The sequence below is a fragment of the Drosophila busckii genome, chromosome X, assembly GCF_011750605.1.
Source record: "Drosophila busckii strain San Diego stock center, stock number 13000-0081.31 chromosome X, ASM1175060v1, whole genome shotgun sequence".
Taxonomy (NCBI): domain Eukaryota; kingdom Metazoa; phylum Arthropoda; class Insecta; order Diptera; family Drosophilidae; genus Drosophila; species Drosophila busckii.
The window spans coordinates 8,372,300-8,387,267 of record NC_046608.1 but is presented as its reverse complement, the minus strand read 5'-3'; the positions used below and the strand labels follow the sequence as shown (position 1 = coordinate 8,387,267).

At 44.5% G+C, this 14,968-nt stretch overlaps 1 protein-coding gene across 1 annotated transcript in view; it reads right to left on the bottom strand.

The window, feature by feature from the left end:
* Nucleotides 1-1,989: 1,989 nt before the first annotated feature.
* LOC108605036 (serine-rich adhesin for platelets) overlaps nucleotides 1,990-14,968 on the bottom strand; it is a 28,601-nt gene continuing 15,622 nt past the window's right edge. The window contains 5 exon segments of the mRNA XM_033294392.1: nucleotides 1,990-2,622; nucleotides 3,149-3,451; nucleotides 3,539-3,989; nucleotides 6,373-12,390; nucleotides 12,480-14,804. Coding sequence (XP_033150283.1) covers nucleotides 2,048-2,622; nucleotides 3,149-3,451; nucleotides 3,539-3,989; nucleotides 6,373-12,390; nucleotides 12,480-14,804 — 9,672 coding nt within the window. The 3' untranslated portion in view covers nucleotides 1,990-2,047.

The following is a 14,968-nucleotide window of genomic DNA, read 5'->3' as shown; positions in this document are numbered from 1 at the left end:
TGCTTGCGCAAATTTTATTTGCTGTGAAAGTGGCAGCAAGAAATTTGTGTTTTTTGCATAATTTTTAAAGCAATTAATTTAAATTATTTGCGAAGAAAAATTATATACAAAATACGAAAAATAATTGTATTTAAGCTTGCAGGTTTCAAAGTTATTTTAAGCACTAAAATATTTGTTATTTTTACAAAAAAAAAAAAACTGGACACTCAAAAGAATTTGTAATGCATTCTTTAAAGTTTTTTTTAAAATTAAAATTTACTCAATTACTCAAAGTCTTTTTTAATATATATTTTTTTTTTGCTGCTGTCTTAACTTATTTGTATTTTTTTTATATTATATGCAAGCTTGCAATCTTTAAAGTATTTAATATATTTTTTCTATTAAATTTTCTTTCAAAACTTTAATTTAAAATTCATTAATTATCATTTCAGTTTGTGCCACTCAAAAGTCTCAACTACGTTTTGCTTCTGGGTAAGTTTACTTTGCATTTTTTGCCAATTTTTTTAACTGCACAAAAAAAAAAAAACTTTAAATACTTAATGCAATATGTTATGCAATCTTTAAGCATTTAAATTTTATAGTCAACACTTGAGCTATTTTTTTTATATCTATTTAAACCACTTGATCGCCGTTGGTTCGTTGTGCTCAATCCCTGGACACGTGAGAGGGCCTGGCACCTGGGCAATATCTTTGGCAGTTGTGTATGTTGCCTGTTTTTATTGATCTTTTTTGAATTTGGGGCATTCAAGTATATTAAATAATGGAATTTTGTGCAGTGTTCAACTAATTATTGTTGTTTTTATAAAGTTTTGTTTATTTGTGCAAGACTTACGCAGCAGCAGCATCATTATCGTCATGACAGATGTGAATATCGATTTGTGTTTTGTTTTGCTTATTTTCGCTCAATTTATTTGTTGTTGTCAACACGTTATAAACAAAAACCACAAAACAAAAAAAGAAACAAAACACAGAGAAATTATTTATTTGCAACTTTTATAGGCTTTGCCACACGACGTGGCAACACCGCGCGCTCTCGCTGAGATCAGTTTGTTTTGATTTTCGAAAGGAAATTTGTATTTTTCGAATCGAAAATTTTGATTTACTTTGGCGTGAAAATTTTACGCGCGCGTTTATTTAATTTTGGCGTAGCGCGCTCGCTTAGCTTACGTTAACAACTGAACGCGGCGAGTGCTTGCAACATGTGGCATGCGGCGAGCTGCTGCTGGTCTCGACACACGAGCTGGCCCGACAGCCGGCGTAATTTTATGAATGAAAAAAGCTTTTCTGACAGTCGCCAGCTGACGTAGGAGTCCAAGTTCAAGGTAGAAAACATTGCATGCCCAAAGCTTTTGACTCAAATGCAGAGAAAGCTTCACAAGAGACCGTTAGAAACTAATTTGAAACAACTTTTGCATATCGATTGTTAATCAGTTCTCACCATGGATTATAAATTTGAATAGCAGTTGTTTTATCGATAACATCGATAGTTAGCTAGCACAAACTCAAAACTTTTGAATTTATTATAAAGCTTCAAAATGGCTTAAATGTTTCTGTATTATCGATACTATCGATAGCAAGCTAGATGCGCCAAATTTGTTGATGCTTTTCGATTCGTAACTTTGCTACAATTTGCTTAGTCGAATTTAATTCTTCTGTCAGTTGTGCGCAAGTAAAACAAATTGAATTTGATTTTATTAATTATTTAATTTATTTATTTGTATATAAAAAATACAGTACTAAGTACAAATAGCTCAAAGCTGAGTATGAGAACAAAAAAATATAAACACACAATGCAAAAAATTATACATAAGCTCTGGATTGGCAAATAATATATATATAGTATATATGTAGGCTATGCTTAAATATGAATTAATTATAAATCGCAAAGAAACTAATCACAAATTACAAAAATTGCCAATTGCAGCTCAATAGATATTTGATTGATTTCATTTTTGTTTAGTTATTTATCTGTTTTTTTTTTTTTGTTTGTTTGAGCACTTGCTCGCTAGTGGGGGGCAGGGCTTTAAATTCAGTCAGTGTTTGCGCCTTAGCCATGGCAGGCGCGACCTTGAGTCGGCACCGCCCAAGTGCACATGCCGCTGACTCCATCGTAGCCCAAGCCCTTGGGGCAGGTATATTCCCAGCCCACAATGCCGCCGGTTTCCTCAAAGCGCGCACATGAAATGAATTTGCGACAGCTCAGCGGATGCGGAAAGTTGCCCTGATCCAGGCATTCAATTATGCCACGCCCATGCACAATTACCTTCGCCTGCTGGCTGCTGGCACTTGACAGCGAGTTGGCTTTGGTGCGCACTGAGGATTGGGCCTGGCTGCTGCGACGCCGCTGCTGCTGCTGCTGCTGCTGCTGCTGCTGCTGCTGCTGTGATTCATCGTAATAGTCGTAGTCATTGTTGGCCAGCTGCTGGCTTCGCTGTGCTTGCTTAGGCGTTGATTCAACACTAACTGGCTTGCTAGGCGGTCGGCTATAGACTTCGATATACTTGTGTGGCCGACGACGGCTCTGCTGGCGACGCGCTGCTGGTGGTGCCGGCTCCATGGTCGTTGTCTCCAATGCAGTTGACGAAGACTGTGGTCGACGTGGTCTGGGTATTAACTGGCGACCTGCATTTAGTTAGAGAGAGAGAGAGGGGACGTAATATATTTTTAAAATATAAATTTGCTTATTATTTAGGGCATATTAAAGATAAACAAGCAAAAGTATAACAAGAGTGTGAATAATACGAGTTATGCCAAAAATGTAGCTACAAAAATGAAAACTTATTGTGATGTGCAATATTTTAAAGATAATTATTATTATTAATATATTTTTTAGTAGTATTCTGATTATAATTAATTATTATTCATTCCATTCTGCCGGTCAAACGGCGTTTTGCATATAAAACTTCAACTTAAGCTTGAAGTTGGTTTCATTTTAAAATTTGCAATTTGCAATGAATGAAATAATTTTTAGATCTTTTTGACGACTCTTAATTTTTATTATTAGTTTTCCAATAATAATTGCAGCTTAATTCTTAATTTAATTTAAATTTAAATGCGAATATAAATTTAATATGAAATTAGAGTATTCAAAAATATGTTAAGTGCTCGATTATTATATGTTTATTAAATTTTTTATAACTGCACTTACGTGTGCCATTGAGCAGCGCTGCTGCTGCAGCGTCAGTTGGTGCTGCTGTTGTTGTTGTGGTGCTGCTGCTGCTGCTGCTGCTGCGCGGTCTTGCTAGCTCTGGTATTTGATTGAAGCGACTTGTATGTATGCTAGACTTGGCTACCTGATCCTCATCCTCCTCCAGGCCATACAGCAGCGTTGTTGTATCCAAGGGCAAAGCAGTGCTTGTAATTCGCGGCAATGTTGTTGTTGTTGTTGTGGTTGAGGTTAGGGTAAAGCGTCGCTTGAACAGCGGATTTTGTGTGCGTGGCAGCTCTGTAACTGTAAGCAACATGTTTATAAGAGTTGCGCAACATGTTGCTAACATACACTCGCTCTCTCGCTCTCTCACTCTCTTTGCTTACTCACCGCTCTCGTCGGCACCTGCCAAAGGCGCTGTTGTTGTCAAGCGACGCGTCTGAAATTGGCGTCGCAGCGCTGCTTGAAATTTATGTTGCTGCGTCTTTTGTGTTATGTCGTTGTTGTTGTTGCTGTCGCTGCTTGTAGCAAGCAATAACTTTGATGGTTCAGTTTTCGTTTTAAGCTTGCTCAAATAGTTAATGTTGCTCTTAACGCTTGCAGCGGCTGCTGCTGCTGCTGCTGCTGTTGTTGTGCTTATTGTTGTCGCTGGACGGCTACGCAGCCGATTGTATTTAGAGGTCGTTGTTAGCTCGCCAATCAATGTTGTTGTCGCTGCCGTTGCTGCTGGGCTGTTGATAATGCGCTTGCGCACACTCAACACTGGACGACGAGAGACGTTGGCGGTTGCTGTTGCCGTTGCCGTTGCCGTTGCCGTTGCAGTTGCAATTTGTGTGCGCAGCTGTGCGACCAAATTTTTGTTGTTGAAAGTTGGCAAGTTGAAAATTTGAAATAGTGAGTTACATGAAATGAAGTGAGCATGAAATATAATTTGGTGAGCAATGCAAAAAGAATAAATTCGTGAACAGTGACAAGCTTAAAAGTGTGTATATATATTATATATGCGTGTGTGTGTGTGTGTAAAGTGCTGTTGCTGTAAACGTTGCTGTGATTACAATTATGCGTATACTTAATATTTTATGTACTAAATAAACTAAACTTTGTCTTGTCTTGTTGTTTCACTTGCTATTAGCAGCAACTGGTTTTTTCTAATTGCTTCGACATACTTTGTTAAATGTCAGTCCAAGTCAATCAGTCATTTGAACTTGAAGTACGTCGAACTTTGTCTGCATTCCAATTGCATAAGCAACATTTAGTTCTGCGTCATTGCAAACTTATGTCATGTTGCTGCTGCTGCTGCTGGCGTATGCGATGCGCAACTTTGTTTAGAGCAATACTTGTTTATTTGGCAACCATCGAGTCGACCGCATGCCAATGTGATTGCATAATAACTTGCCCCGCGCTCATCTGCCTGCCTGCTGGTTTGTTTATTTTGTTGGCTTGGGCATGCTAAACTGGTTAGCTTTAATTCATATTTAATACGTCTGTGGCAAGAGTCGCGTAAGTATCTGTCTGGCGTCATCTTTACTCAGCTTAACCCACTTGGACTACACACTGCAGTGAAAGCTACAGCGACTGCCTTTAGGGCTGAGTGCTCTCAAGTGCACACAACCTGTAACTGGATAAGCTTGGCGGTTAAGCCAAGGCCAAGACTCTCTACTCAGCGGTCGTTCGATCGATCGATCGATCGATCTCTCTTTCTTTTTACTGTACTAGGCCTAAGCGCTGGGGCAGTTTGCAAACCACAACTAAAAATGCTAAGCAATTTACAAAAAAAATTAATCATAGCTGCTCAGTCAAACATAAACTACTATATATTTATATATAAGCTATGTGCGTCTTTTTAAATGCAAATTAAATATTTATGCAACAACTTTTATTTTCCAAATGGCGCATAACATTTACTTTTAACTTTTATTTGCAATTTGCATATGTTTGTTATATTTGCTAATTGCTTAATACAAATATCAAATTCTTTGTCATTTAATTATTTAATTCAAATTCAAACAAAATGAGCGTGAAAGTTGTTTAATTTAAAAAAATTTAAATACTTTAGTTGCAATTCAACTATCGACTATAATTATAATTTTCTTTTAGAAATATATTAATTGAAATCTGCTGTGCTTAGAGATTTATTCAACTTTTCAAAATGTAAAAAAGAATTTTCTGCCCTTAACGCTTCACTAATAAACTGATTTGAAAATTTGAATTAATTGAAATGCATTTCTCGCTGTCTCTTTCACTCTTTTCCTCTCTGTCTGCTGCGGGTTATAATTGATTTTGCTCAAGTTGCGTCTTCAATTTTCGTTTTCGTAGTTTTAATATTTACACTGATATTTAAGTGTTGGATAATTGTTAGTGTTGCAAAGTTGTTTGTCGCTAGCTAAATAAATATTTTAGACTGCATTTTAAATTGCCTGCGCTTTGTGACAGTTTGTGAGCAACAAATGTTATTAAATAAACAAAATTAATAGTTTATGTAAATATGTACATGGCGTGTTAAACTAAATGGGCGTGAGTGGGGGGGCGGGCGTGAATGTATAGAAAGTATATATATGTTGTTGTTGTTGTATAGAAATAATATATGTATGTGATTTGATTTTATTTAAGTTTATTTGTGTGCATAAATATTTTACAACTAAAACTAATTGCAATAGACTTAAAATAAATCGAAACGAAAAAAAAGAGCACAAAATGTTTTTGTGGGGTGTTGTTACTGCTTGATAAATAAATCAAAATAGAGAAATTAAATATAATAAAGTTAAGTAAACATTTTGCAAGTTCAAGAAAGTTCAAACTCAAAATGTATTTATTAACAATGGGGGGATAAGAAATTGTTTGTTTGTTGTTAACCTAAATTACGTTGAACCAATTAATTGGCACTGCACTTGTGATATTCATATCGTTACTGCGTGTGTATCTGTGTGTGTTGGTGTGTGTTGCTGTGTGTGTGTGAGTATGCAAGTATGTGTGTGTGTATGGCAGCTTGAAGAATACGAATTTTGGCAATATACAAAACGAAATTTGAGTTTATGTTGATGGAAGCAGCAGCACAAAAAAAAGAGAATTAATTAAAAAGCAAAATTAAGTTTGAAAAATATAAAAAAAAAAATTAAATATAATAATTGAATTCTTGCGCAACGCAGCCAAATATTTGTTGTTGTTGTTGCTTTTGTTTAAACAAATTGAAGACTAGAGTTAACTAACTGTGTTGCTGCCATTTAAGGCAATGTTGTTGGTGTTGGTGTTGTTGTTGTTGTTGTTGTGGTTTTTGGCTTGCGGGCACGCCCACTGCGCGCCTTTTTACGCCGCACCACATGCATCTCAGTGCTAAAGCTGACCTGCTCACTAATGCTGCTGCCGTTTGTATGTTGCAGCAACATGTTGCTGCTGTCGCTGCTACTTATGTTAGTTTGTGTCTGAGTTGTTGTTGTCTGTGTATTGCCACTAATAGCGCCATTCAATTGTTTGTCTGTATTGGTTGTTGTTGTGCTTGTTGTTGTTGTTGTTGTGGTTGTTGCTGTGGTTGCTTGTTCATCGGCTGGCGGCAGCAACACGCTGGCATGCTGCATGCTATGCGCCGAATTTGAGTCGGTGGCATCGGAGGCTGCACCTGTTTGCACCTTGCTCAGTATGACCTTGTCGAGATTTGCTATCGAGATGATTAGGGGTGAGGATTCATTGGATTCGGGACGCAATAGGGGTACAATCGGTCTTACATATGTGGGCAACACTGTTGTTGTCACCAGCGTGGGCAACATGGTGCTCTCCGTTTCCGCTTCCGCTTCCGTTTCCGTTTCCATGCCCATTTCCGTTGCTGTATCCACATCCAAGGCAATGCTATTGCTGTTCAGCTGCTTGGCCTGACGCGTCGAGTCGAACAATCCCTCCAGCGATATGGTGGAGGTTTCTATGGTCGTATCGCGTATTATCTCCGGCAGCAGCGACTTGCCAATGCGCTGTTGCTCCTGCTCCTCCTGCTCCTGCTCACTTTGTGGCACGCTATTGCGCACTGGGGTGCTACTGCTGCTGCTGCTGCTACTGCGTTGTGGCATTGTCGGCTCGGTGGGTGTATAGTCGGCAACGGTGCTGTGGCCAGCATTGATTTGTATATCGCTGCCGTCCACCAGATGCACATACTTGACAACACTAATCTCGCCCAGCTGCTCGACATGCGGCAGCGATTCGACGCGCAGCGTGCCAAACTCTTGATTCGCCTTCGACTTGCGCTGCGCTGCCTTTGCCTGCTTGGAATTAATCTCAACAATGCGATTGATCTCAATTAGTTTGTGCTTGGGCACCACCTGATGCGTCTTGCTGCCTGGTGGTGCACCCGTTGACTTTTGCTCGCCCATATCTGACTCCGCATCGCCCTCGAGCAGCGTAAACACATGAAGCAGCGTTGTGGCTGGCGGTGGTGCCGATGTGGTGGCGCCATCCTGTGAAGATGATGAAGAGATGTTTGTAGCATGAGCAAACAATTGGCTTGAGTCAGTGTCTGTTGTTTGAGTGTTGTTGTTGTTAATTGTTGTTGTGTTGTTGTTGTTGTTGGTTGTTGTTGTTGGTGGTGTGCGTGCTGTGGTTGTTACGTAGCCCTGATCCTCAGACTCCTCTTGCTCCTGCTCCTCCTTCAGCTTGGGCTTGAGCGTCGTCGTATGCTTCTTGCTATGTATATCAAAGATTTTCTTATTGCGCGCATTCAGCGCATCAATGTTGAGCTCCTCGATCAGCGGATTGTCGCTGACCAGCTCGGGTGAGGTTTCGGTCGAAGGTCCTGCGTACTTGCGCTCATAGCTGCGCGTATTGCTGGGAATAAATGGCGCTGGCTTCAGCGGGGTTAGCGGTGTGGTGCGCTCATAATTCTTGGCTATGGGACGCAGCGTTAAATTGGGCGTGGCTACGCCTGCCGGACGATTGATTACGCGTGGGCGTTGACTGGCATTGCGATTCGCTGGCGTTGAGCTGGCAGTGCGCGTGCGTGAATTGAATGGCACATTGCCGGCGCTGCCAGTGGCTGCAAAACTGGGACGATTGCCAGGCGGCACGCGATTCTCCTTGGGACGGAAGTTTGAAACGCTTGCGGCTTGTTTGTCTGGCTGCTCTGTCTGCTTCTTCTGCTGCTGCTCTGCATCATCAGCATTGTCGTCATCATCATCATCATCATCATCATCATCGTCGTCGTCGTCATCATCATCGTCATCATCATCATCATCGTCGTCATCATCATCAGCAGCAGCATTGTGCTCTTCAGCAGCTGCCTGCTGCTTTGGCTTGCTCTTGGGCACAAATGGTCGACGCAGCGCTGGCTGCTCCAACTGTTGCTGCTCTTGCTTTATATGCAGCTCTTCTTCTTCCTCTTGCTGCTGCTGCTGCTGCTTGTAGCGCTCAGTGCCTGGCAGCGCTTGGCCACGCGGATCATTGCGCACAAAGCCTTCGCCCTTGTTGCGCACACTCGAGTTGAATGGATCGAAGCGTCCGTTCTTGCGACGCGTGAATTTGGCAGTGGGACGCGTGCTGCTAAATGCAGGCGTTGCCTTGGTGGGCGTGGCAGCATTGGGCGCATACGGACGCTTGGCAATCAGTTTGCGTCTGAAGAATGGACGCACTGTTGAGCCAGCAGCAATGCTTGCTGGCGTGCTCTGCTCTTCAGCTGCAGCAACAGCAGCTGCAGCCGCTTCAGTTACTGCATTGGCTTTCTCCACCAGCAGCTTTTGCAGTCGATTGCTTAGCACGCCCTGCTCGCCGCTGCTGCTGCTGCTCGCTGCCTGCTCCGCTTTGAGTTTATTGCGCAGACGCAGCAGCTCCGATTGCTCTTGCGTATGGCTTGTTGCATTCACTGGTCGCAGCTTGCGCACAATTTTGCGAAAACGTTTCGTGTTGGTGTTGTTGGTGTTTGTATTGTTGGTGTCGCTGATTATTGTTGTTGTTGTTGTTGTTGTGGTGGTGTTGTTGCTAATAATGTTGTGCGTGTTGCTAGTGTCTGTCTGATTGGCGCTATTAGTGGTGTTGCTACTACTGTCTAAATGCAACGGTCTATGATATTTGATTACGCGTATGCGTTTAAGTGTCGGCTTAGCGTCGCTATTGGGCGCTGTTGTTGGTGTTGCGTCAGTGGCATCTTCAATTTCAGCTTGAAGGTTGTCATCATCATCAGCATCATCATCAGCAGCATCATCATCAGCAACGTTCTCTTCATCTTCATCATCATTGACTATTTGATTTAGTTTAGTTACCTGAGCACGACTGCGTGAGCCGTAAGCAAAGCGTTGCGCTGTTGCTGTTGCCGCTGCTGCTGGTGCTGTTGTTGTTGTTGTAGCTTGGGTGGTGCTGGTCGTGCCTCTTGTGCGGCTTGATTGAAAACGATTCTGAAAACGTCGTTTAGAATTAACGTCAGTACCTATGGCTTGTAAACCGACAACACGTTCAGTTGACCCCTTCACATTCACATTTAAATTAAAATTATCGTTATCGTTATGGCTATCGTTATCATCAGCATCAACTGTCGCTAAGTTAGCAGCAGTGACTTTGATTTGTGTTGTGTCTTTGTTGTTGTTGTAAGTGCTGCTGTTGTTGTTGTTGTTGTTGTTAAACCTTAAACGCTTATTGAAATAATTGGCTACGGTGCTTTGACTACGACTAGAACTAACTACTGGGAGTCTATTGCTCTGATTAGTAATGTTGCTGTTGCGATTAGTTTTTGTGCTGGTTTTAGTAATTGATACCTCTTCACCCGCTTCTTCTTCATCATCATCATCATCATCAGTACTCTCTTCAGCTGTCTGTTCTGCTTCAGTCTCTGTTCGTGTCTGTTTCTGTATTGTTCGTTGTCTGCTGGCAAGCAATTGACTTAAAGCTGAACGCGGCGTTGGCTTCAGCTCAACCTGTTGCTCCTCATCATACTCTTGTGCTTCCTCTTCTTCTTCATACTCATTATCCTGCTCCGCCTGTGGCTTCACTCGCTTGTACGCCACCAGATTGCGTCGCGTGCTTGTGCTTTGTCTTATTGGTGTTGCTGTCGTGCGTTGTCCAAAGCGATTGCTGCCGGGCTGCTCCTGCCGCCCAAACAGCGCTCGATGTCGATTCGTTTGCACCAAGCCGCCTGCTGTTGCCGCTTGCTCATTGTTGCTGCTGCTGTTGGTGTCGTCTTCAACAATTGTTTCTGCTGCTCCCGTGCGATTTGCTGCAAAGCGATTGCGTGTGCGGCTCAGCGCTCCATAGGCACGACGTGTGCTTGCTTCTAACACGCTCTGCTCCGTTGTAGCATCAACTGTTGTTGCTGCTGTTGCCGCTGTTGCCGTTGCTGTTGCATTGAAGCGTTTGCGCAGCTGCAACTGACGTCGCGTTGTTGTCGCTTCAATTTCATTCTCTTCAGCAGTTTCTGTTTTTGTCTGCGCAGCTGTTCTGCTTGCTGTTGCATTGAAGCGACGCCGCACCAACAATTGTCGGCGTGCAGTTGCTTCGGTTACAGTTTCTTGCTTTTCATCTGCAGCTGTTGCTTTAGCTGTTGTTGTTGTTGTTGGGTTGTAGCGACGACGCGCCAACAGTTGCCGGCGTGCATTAGATGTTGCTGTTGTTGACACCTTCACTTCCGTGTGCTCATCCTTAGTCTCGCTTTCATCAGCCACTTCATTATCCTTGGGAGTAGCAACTGTTGTTGTTGAACTTATGCGACGTCGCAGCAGCAATTGCTGGCGTGCATTTGCTGTTGCTGGTTTTGTAGATTCCGTTTTCTCATTTTGTTCCTCAGCTTTACTCTCAGTTTCATTCTCCAATGCATTGGCCTCGGCAGCTGTTGTTGTTGAATTTAAACGACGTCGCAGCAACAATTGCCGGCGTGCTGTGGGCACAACAGTTGTTGTCTCTGTCCTCACTTCAGCTTCAGTTTTCTGTTCTTCAAGTTCAGTTTCAGTTTTGTCTGCTAATTCTGTTTGAGTCACTGTTGTTGTTGAATTTAGTTCACTAGGAGTTGCTGTTGTTGTTGCTGCTGCTGCCTCCGTAGACTCGTTTACTTCAGTGCTCTCGTTTTCTTCTTCATCCTTTATCTCAGCTTCAATATCCACTTCATTATCATTGACCTGCGTGCTGGGCGCATCAGTTGTTGGTGTTGCTGTTGTTGTTGAGCTTGGGCGACGCCGCAGCAGCAATTGCCGACGTGCATTTGCTGTTGCTGTCGACTCGTTCACTTCAGTTTTAACATTCTCCTGCTCGTCCTTGCTCTCATCTTCAGCATTCTCTTCATTTGTTTCAGTTGTTGTTGGTGTTGCTGTTGTTGTAATTGGTCGACGGCGCAGCAACAATTGCCGGCGTGCGTTTGCTGTTATTGTTGCGCCTTTGCTGCTTTCATTTTCCTGCTCCTGCTTGCTCTCAGTTTCATCATCCACTTCATTATCGCTGCTTGGCGAAGTGGGCGTGGCACTTGTTGCTGCTGCTGTTGTTGTTGTATTCAAGCGTCGCCGCAGCAGCAATTGGCGGCGTGCATTTGCTGTTACTGTTGCTGTAGACTTACTGACTTCTTCCTCAGCCTTGCTCTCAGTTTCATTATCCAGTGTGGGCGTGGCAGTTGTTGAACTAAAGCGACGCCTTAAGAGCAATTGCCGGCGTGCATTTGCTGTTGCTGTTGACTCTTTTACTTCAAGGCCCTCATGTTCTTCCTCATCTACGCTCTCAGCATCCAATTCATTATCCACGACTGGCGTTCTGGGTTTGGCAGTTGTTGTTCTGCTGCTGCTGCTGCTGGCTGTTGCATTAAAGCGACGACTAAGTAGCGATTGCCGGCGTGCATTTGTTGCTGTTGTTGTTGTGCGCTTGCTTTCAATTTCATTATCATTATCCAGATTTTGCTGCGTTCGCTCAGTGGTTGCTAGTGTTGCATTAAAGCGACGCCGCGTCAGCAACAGTTGCCGGCGTGTTGTAGTTTCAACTGCCTGCTCTTGATCTGCTGCTGCTGCTGTTGTTGCTTCCTCCAGTTCTGCTTGCAGCTCATCATCATTGCTAAGCTCAACACTAGGTGGCGCTGTAGTGCGCTGGCGACTCAGATTGCTGTAGCCGCGACGTGTGCTGCTCTCCTCAGTTGGCTGCTGTCCAGCAATTTGCTTGCGCTGCAGTTGCGTATAAGTGCGCAGAGCACGCGCCTCATCCTCGGGCCGCTGCTGCTTTGCCAGCAGCGATATTTGCACAATTTTTGCATCATCCTTGGCTGGATTTATTCTAAACCCTTTGGGCTGTCGCTGCTGCTGCGCATTCTCCTCGTCTGTCACATCTGCGCTCAGCTCTGCCTCATCCTCGATTTCAATCTCTTGCTGCTCAGCTCCGAGTTTGCCCCCCAGGTGACCTACATTGACCCGGGGGTTTACAGTAAAAAATGAGCCAGCTCGGAGTTAATCTCTTGCGCCTGCTCCAGGGCAAGACGCTGCTCAAACTGCTCAGTCGTTTCATTCTCACTCACATTGAACACATCGCGTATTTGCTGCTCTATGTTGACAGCACTGGTGCTGGAGCTGGAGCTCTGCTGCTGCTGCTGCTGCCCGCCCGCAGTGGTTGTTGACTTATCCACATAGGTTATGGGCGAGTCCTTCACATACTGAAAATATTTGCGGCGATGATAAATGGGCAACGATAATTTGTCTGCTGTAGCTGTTGCCTTATCGACTTGCAGTTGATTGCTGACAGCATTGCCAAGTTGCTGCTGCAAGTGATCGCCAGTGGTGGTGGTGGTTGTGGTGGTTGTCTCAGTTTTAAGCCCTTTAACGTAGCCCTGTCGTGGCTTCGTTATCTCAATCTTAGTCTCAGTTTCAATCACAGGCGTATTGGAGTTGGTGCTGCTGATTGTCTCGGTTCTAATACGTTTAACGTAACCCTGACGCGGTCTTAAAGTTTCAGACTCTGTTTCAATCACAGGCGTGTTGGAGTTGGCGTTGCTGCTTGTCTCAGTTCTAATTCGCTTGACGTATCCCTGTCGTGTCTTTGTCTCAGTCTCTGTCTCAGCTCCACCAGTGTGGTGTATGGTGGTGCTGCTTGTTTCAGTGTTGACGAACTTATTTCCCAGCTTTGCATTCTCTGTCTCGGTCTCAGACTCAGCCTCAGTCTCAGTCTCAATCACAGGCGTGTTGGCTGTGTTGCTGTTGCTAGTGATTGTCTCAGATTTAAAATGCTTGTAGCTCAGACGCGGCTTTGCAGTCGCTGCCTCAGTCTCAACCACAACTTTAGTTTCAGTTTCAGGCGCATTGGTGTTGACGCTCTTGGTCTCCGTATTAATTCGCTTGAAGAAACTGTGACCCGTTTTTGTTGTCTCAGTCTCAGCTTCAGTCTCAGCTGCGTTGGCGGTGTTGCTGGTGGTTATAGTTTGCGTTTTGAGCCGCTTTATGTAGCCCTGTCTTGGCTTCGTCTCCGTGTCTGTCTCAGTGTCAGCCCCAGTTGTGTGAATGGTGGTGCTGGTTGTTTCAGTTTTGGATCCCTTGACGAATTTATTTCCCAGCTTTGCATTCTCTGTCGCTGTCTCAGCGTCAGTCTCAATCACAGGCGTGTTAGAGCTGCTGTTGATGCTCTTGGACTCAGTATTAATGCGCTTGAAGTAGCCCTGACGTGGCTTCGTCTGCGTCTCAGTGTCAGCCCCAGTTGTGTGAATGGTGGTGCTGATTGTTTCAGTTTTGGATCCCTTGACGAAACTCTGTCCCAGCTTTGCATTCTCTGTCTCAGTCTCAGCTTCAGTTTCAGCTGCGTTAGAGGTGTTGCTGGTGGTGCTCTTGGTATTAATGCGCTTGAAGTAGCCCTGACGCGGCTTTGTAGTCGTTGCCTCTGTTTCTGTCTCAGCCTCAATCTCAGGCGTCTTAGTGGTGCTCAAAGGACGCTTGAAGCTCAGCACGCGACGCGTAGTGGGAACGCTATGCTGAGTGGTGCTGCTGACTCGACTTGCAGTTCTTACTGCTTGCTCAGTTGCTGTTCTGCTGCTGCTGCTGCTGTTGCCTCTGCGTCTGGCTGTGGCAGTGGGTCTGCTAGTGCTTAGCTCCTCTTGCTCCAAGTCATTGTTGTTATCGCTATCGTAGACAAACTCCTGCACTTCCTCATGCTCAATCACTTCCTTGGGCTTCTTCAGCAGTCGTCGTCGGGTTTGAGTGCGCTGCGTCTGCTGCTGCTGTCTGGCATGGCTGCGATCTCGCCCAGCAATGTCTAGTGCCAGCAGCGAGCTCAAATCGTTGCTCTGGAATTTGACAGCGCCGCGACTGCGCGTTATGCTGCGCGCTGTGCTGCTCACCGTCGGCTCGCTTGACTCCTCTACAATATACTCATACTCAGCGGGCTTCTCCTCGATGGTCTTGGTGTGCACGCGCTTCACCACCTTGCCGGCATCCAGAGTGCGCACATATGTGGTGCGTGTGCGTGTTACGCCATTGCCCAGTCGCTCCGTCTGACTGTACGTGCGATTGCGAGCAGCCAATGTCTGAGTTCTTGCTCCAGCTCTGGCTTCAGCTGCTGCTGCTGCTGCTGCATCACCTTGAAGCTCTTCGCTCTGCTGCTCTGTGGCTTGCTCTGCATTAACGCGACGTCGCTTGTTTGCATCGCCGGCAAGCAGCGAGGATGGATCTTCCTTATTGCTGGGTCTATAGTTGCCTCTGACTACAACACGGCGTCTGGGCAGCGCAGTTGCTGCTGCTGTTGCCTCTGGCGCATGTGTTGTTGTTGTTGTTGTTGTTCTGCTAGCAGCAGCGAATTGCTTTTTGTAAACTGTTTGCTTGACTGTTGTACTGGAATCTTCAGTTGTAGCTGCTGCTTCTACTGCTGCTGCTGTTGTTGATTCAGACAGTTGCTGCTTAGCTGCTGCTG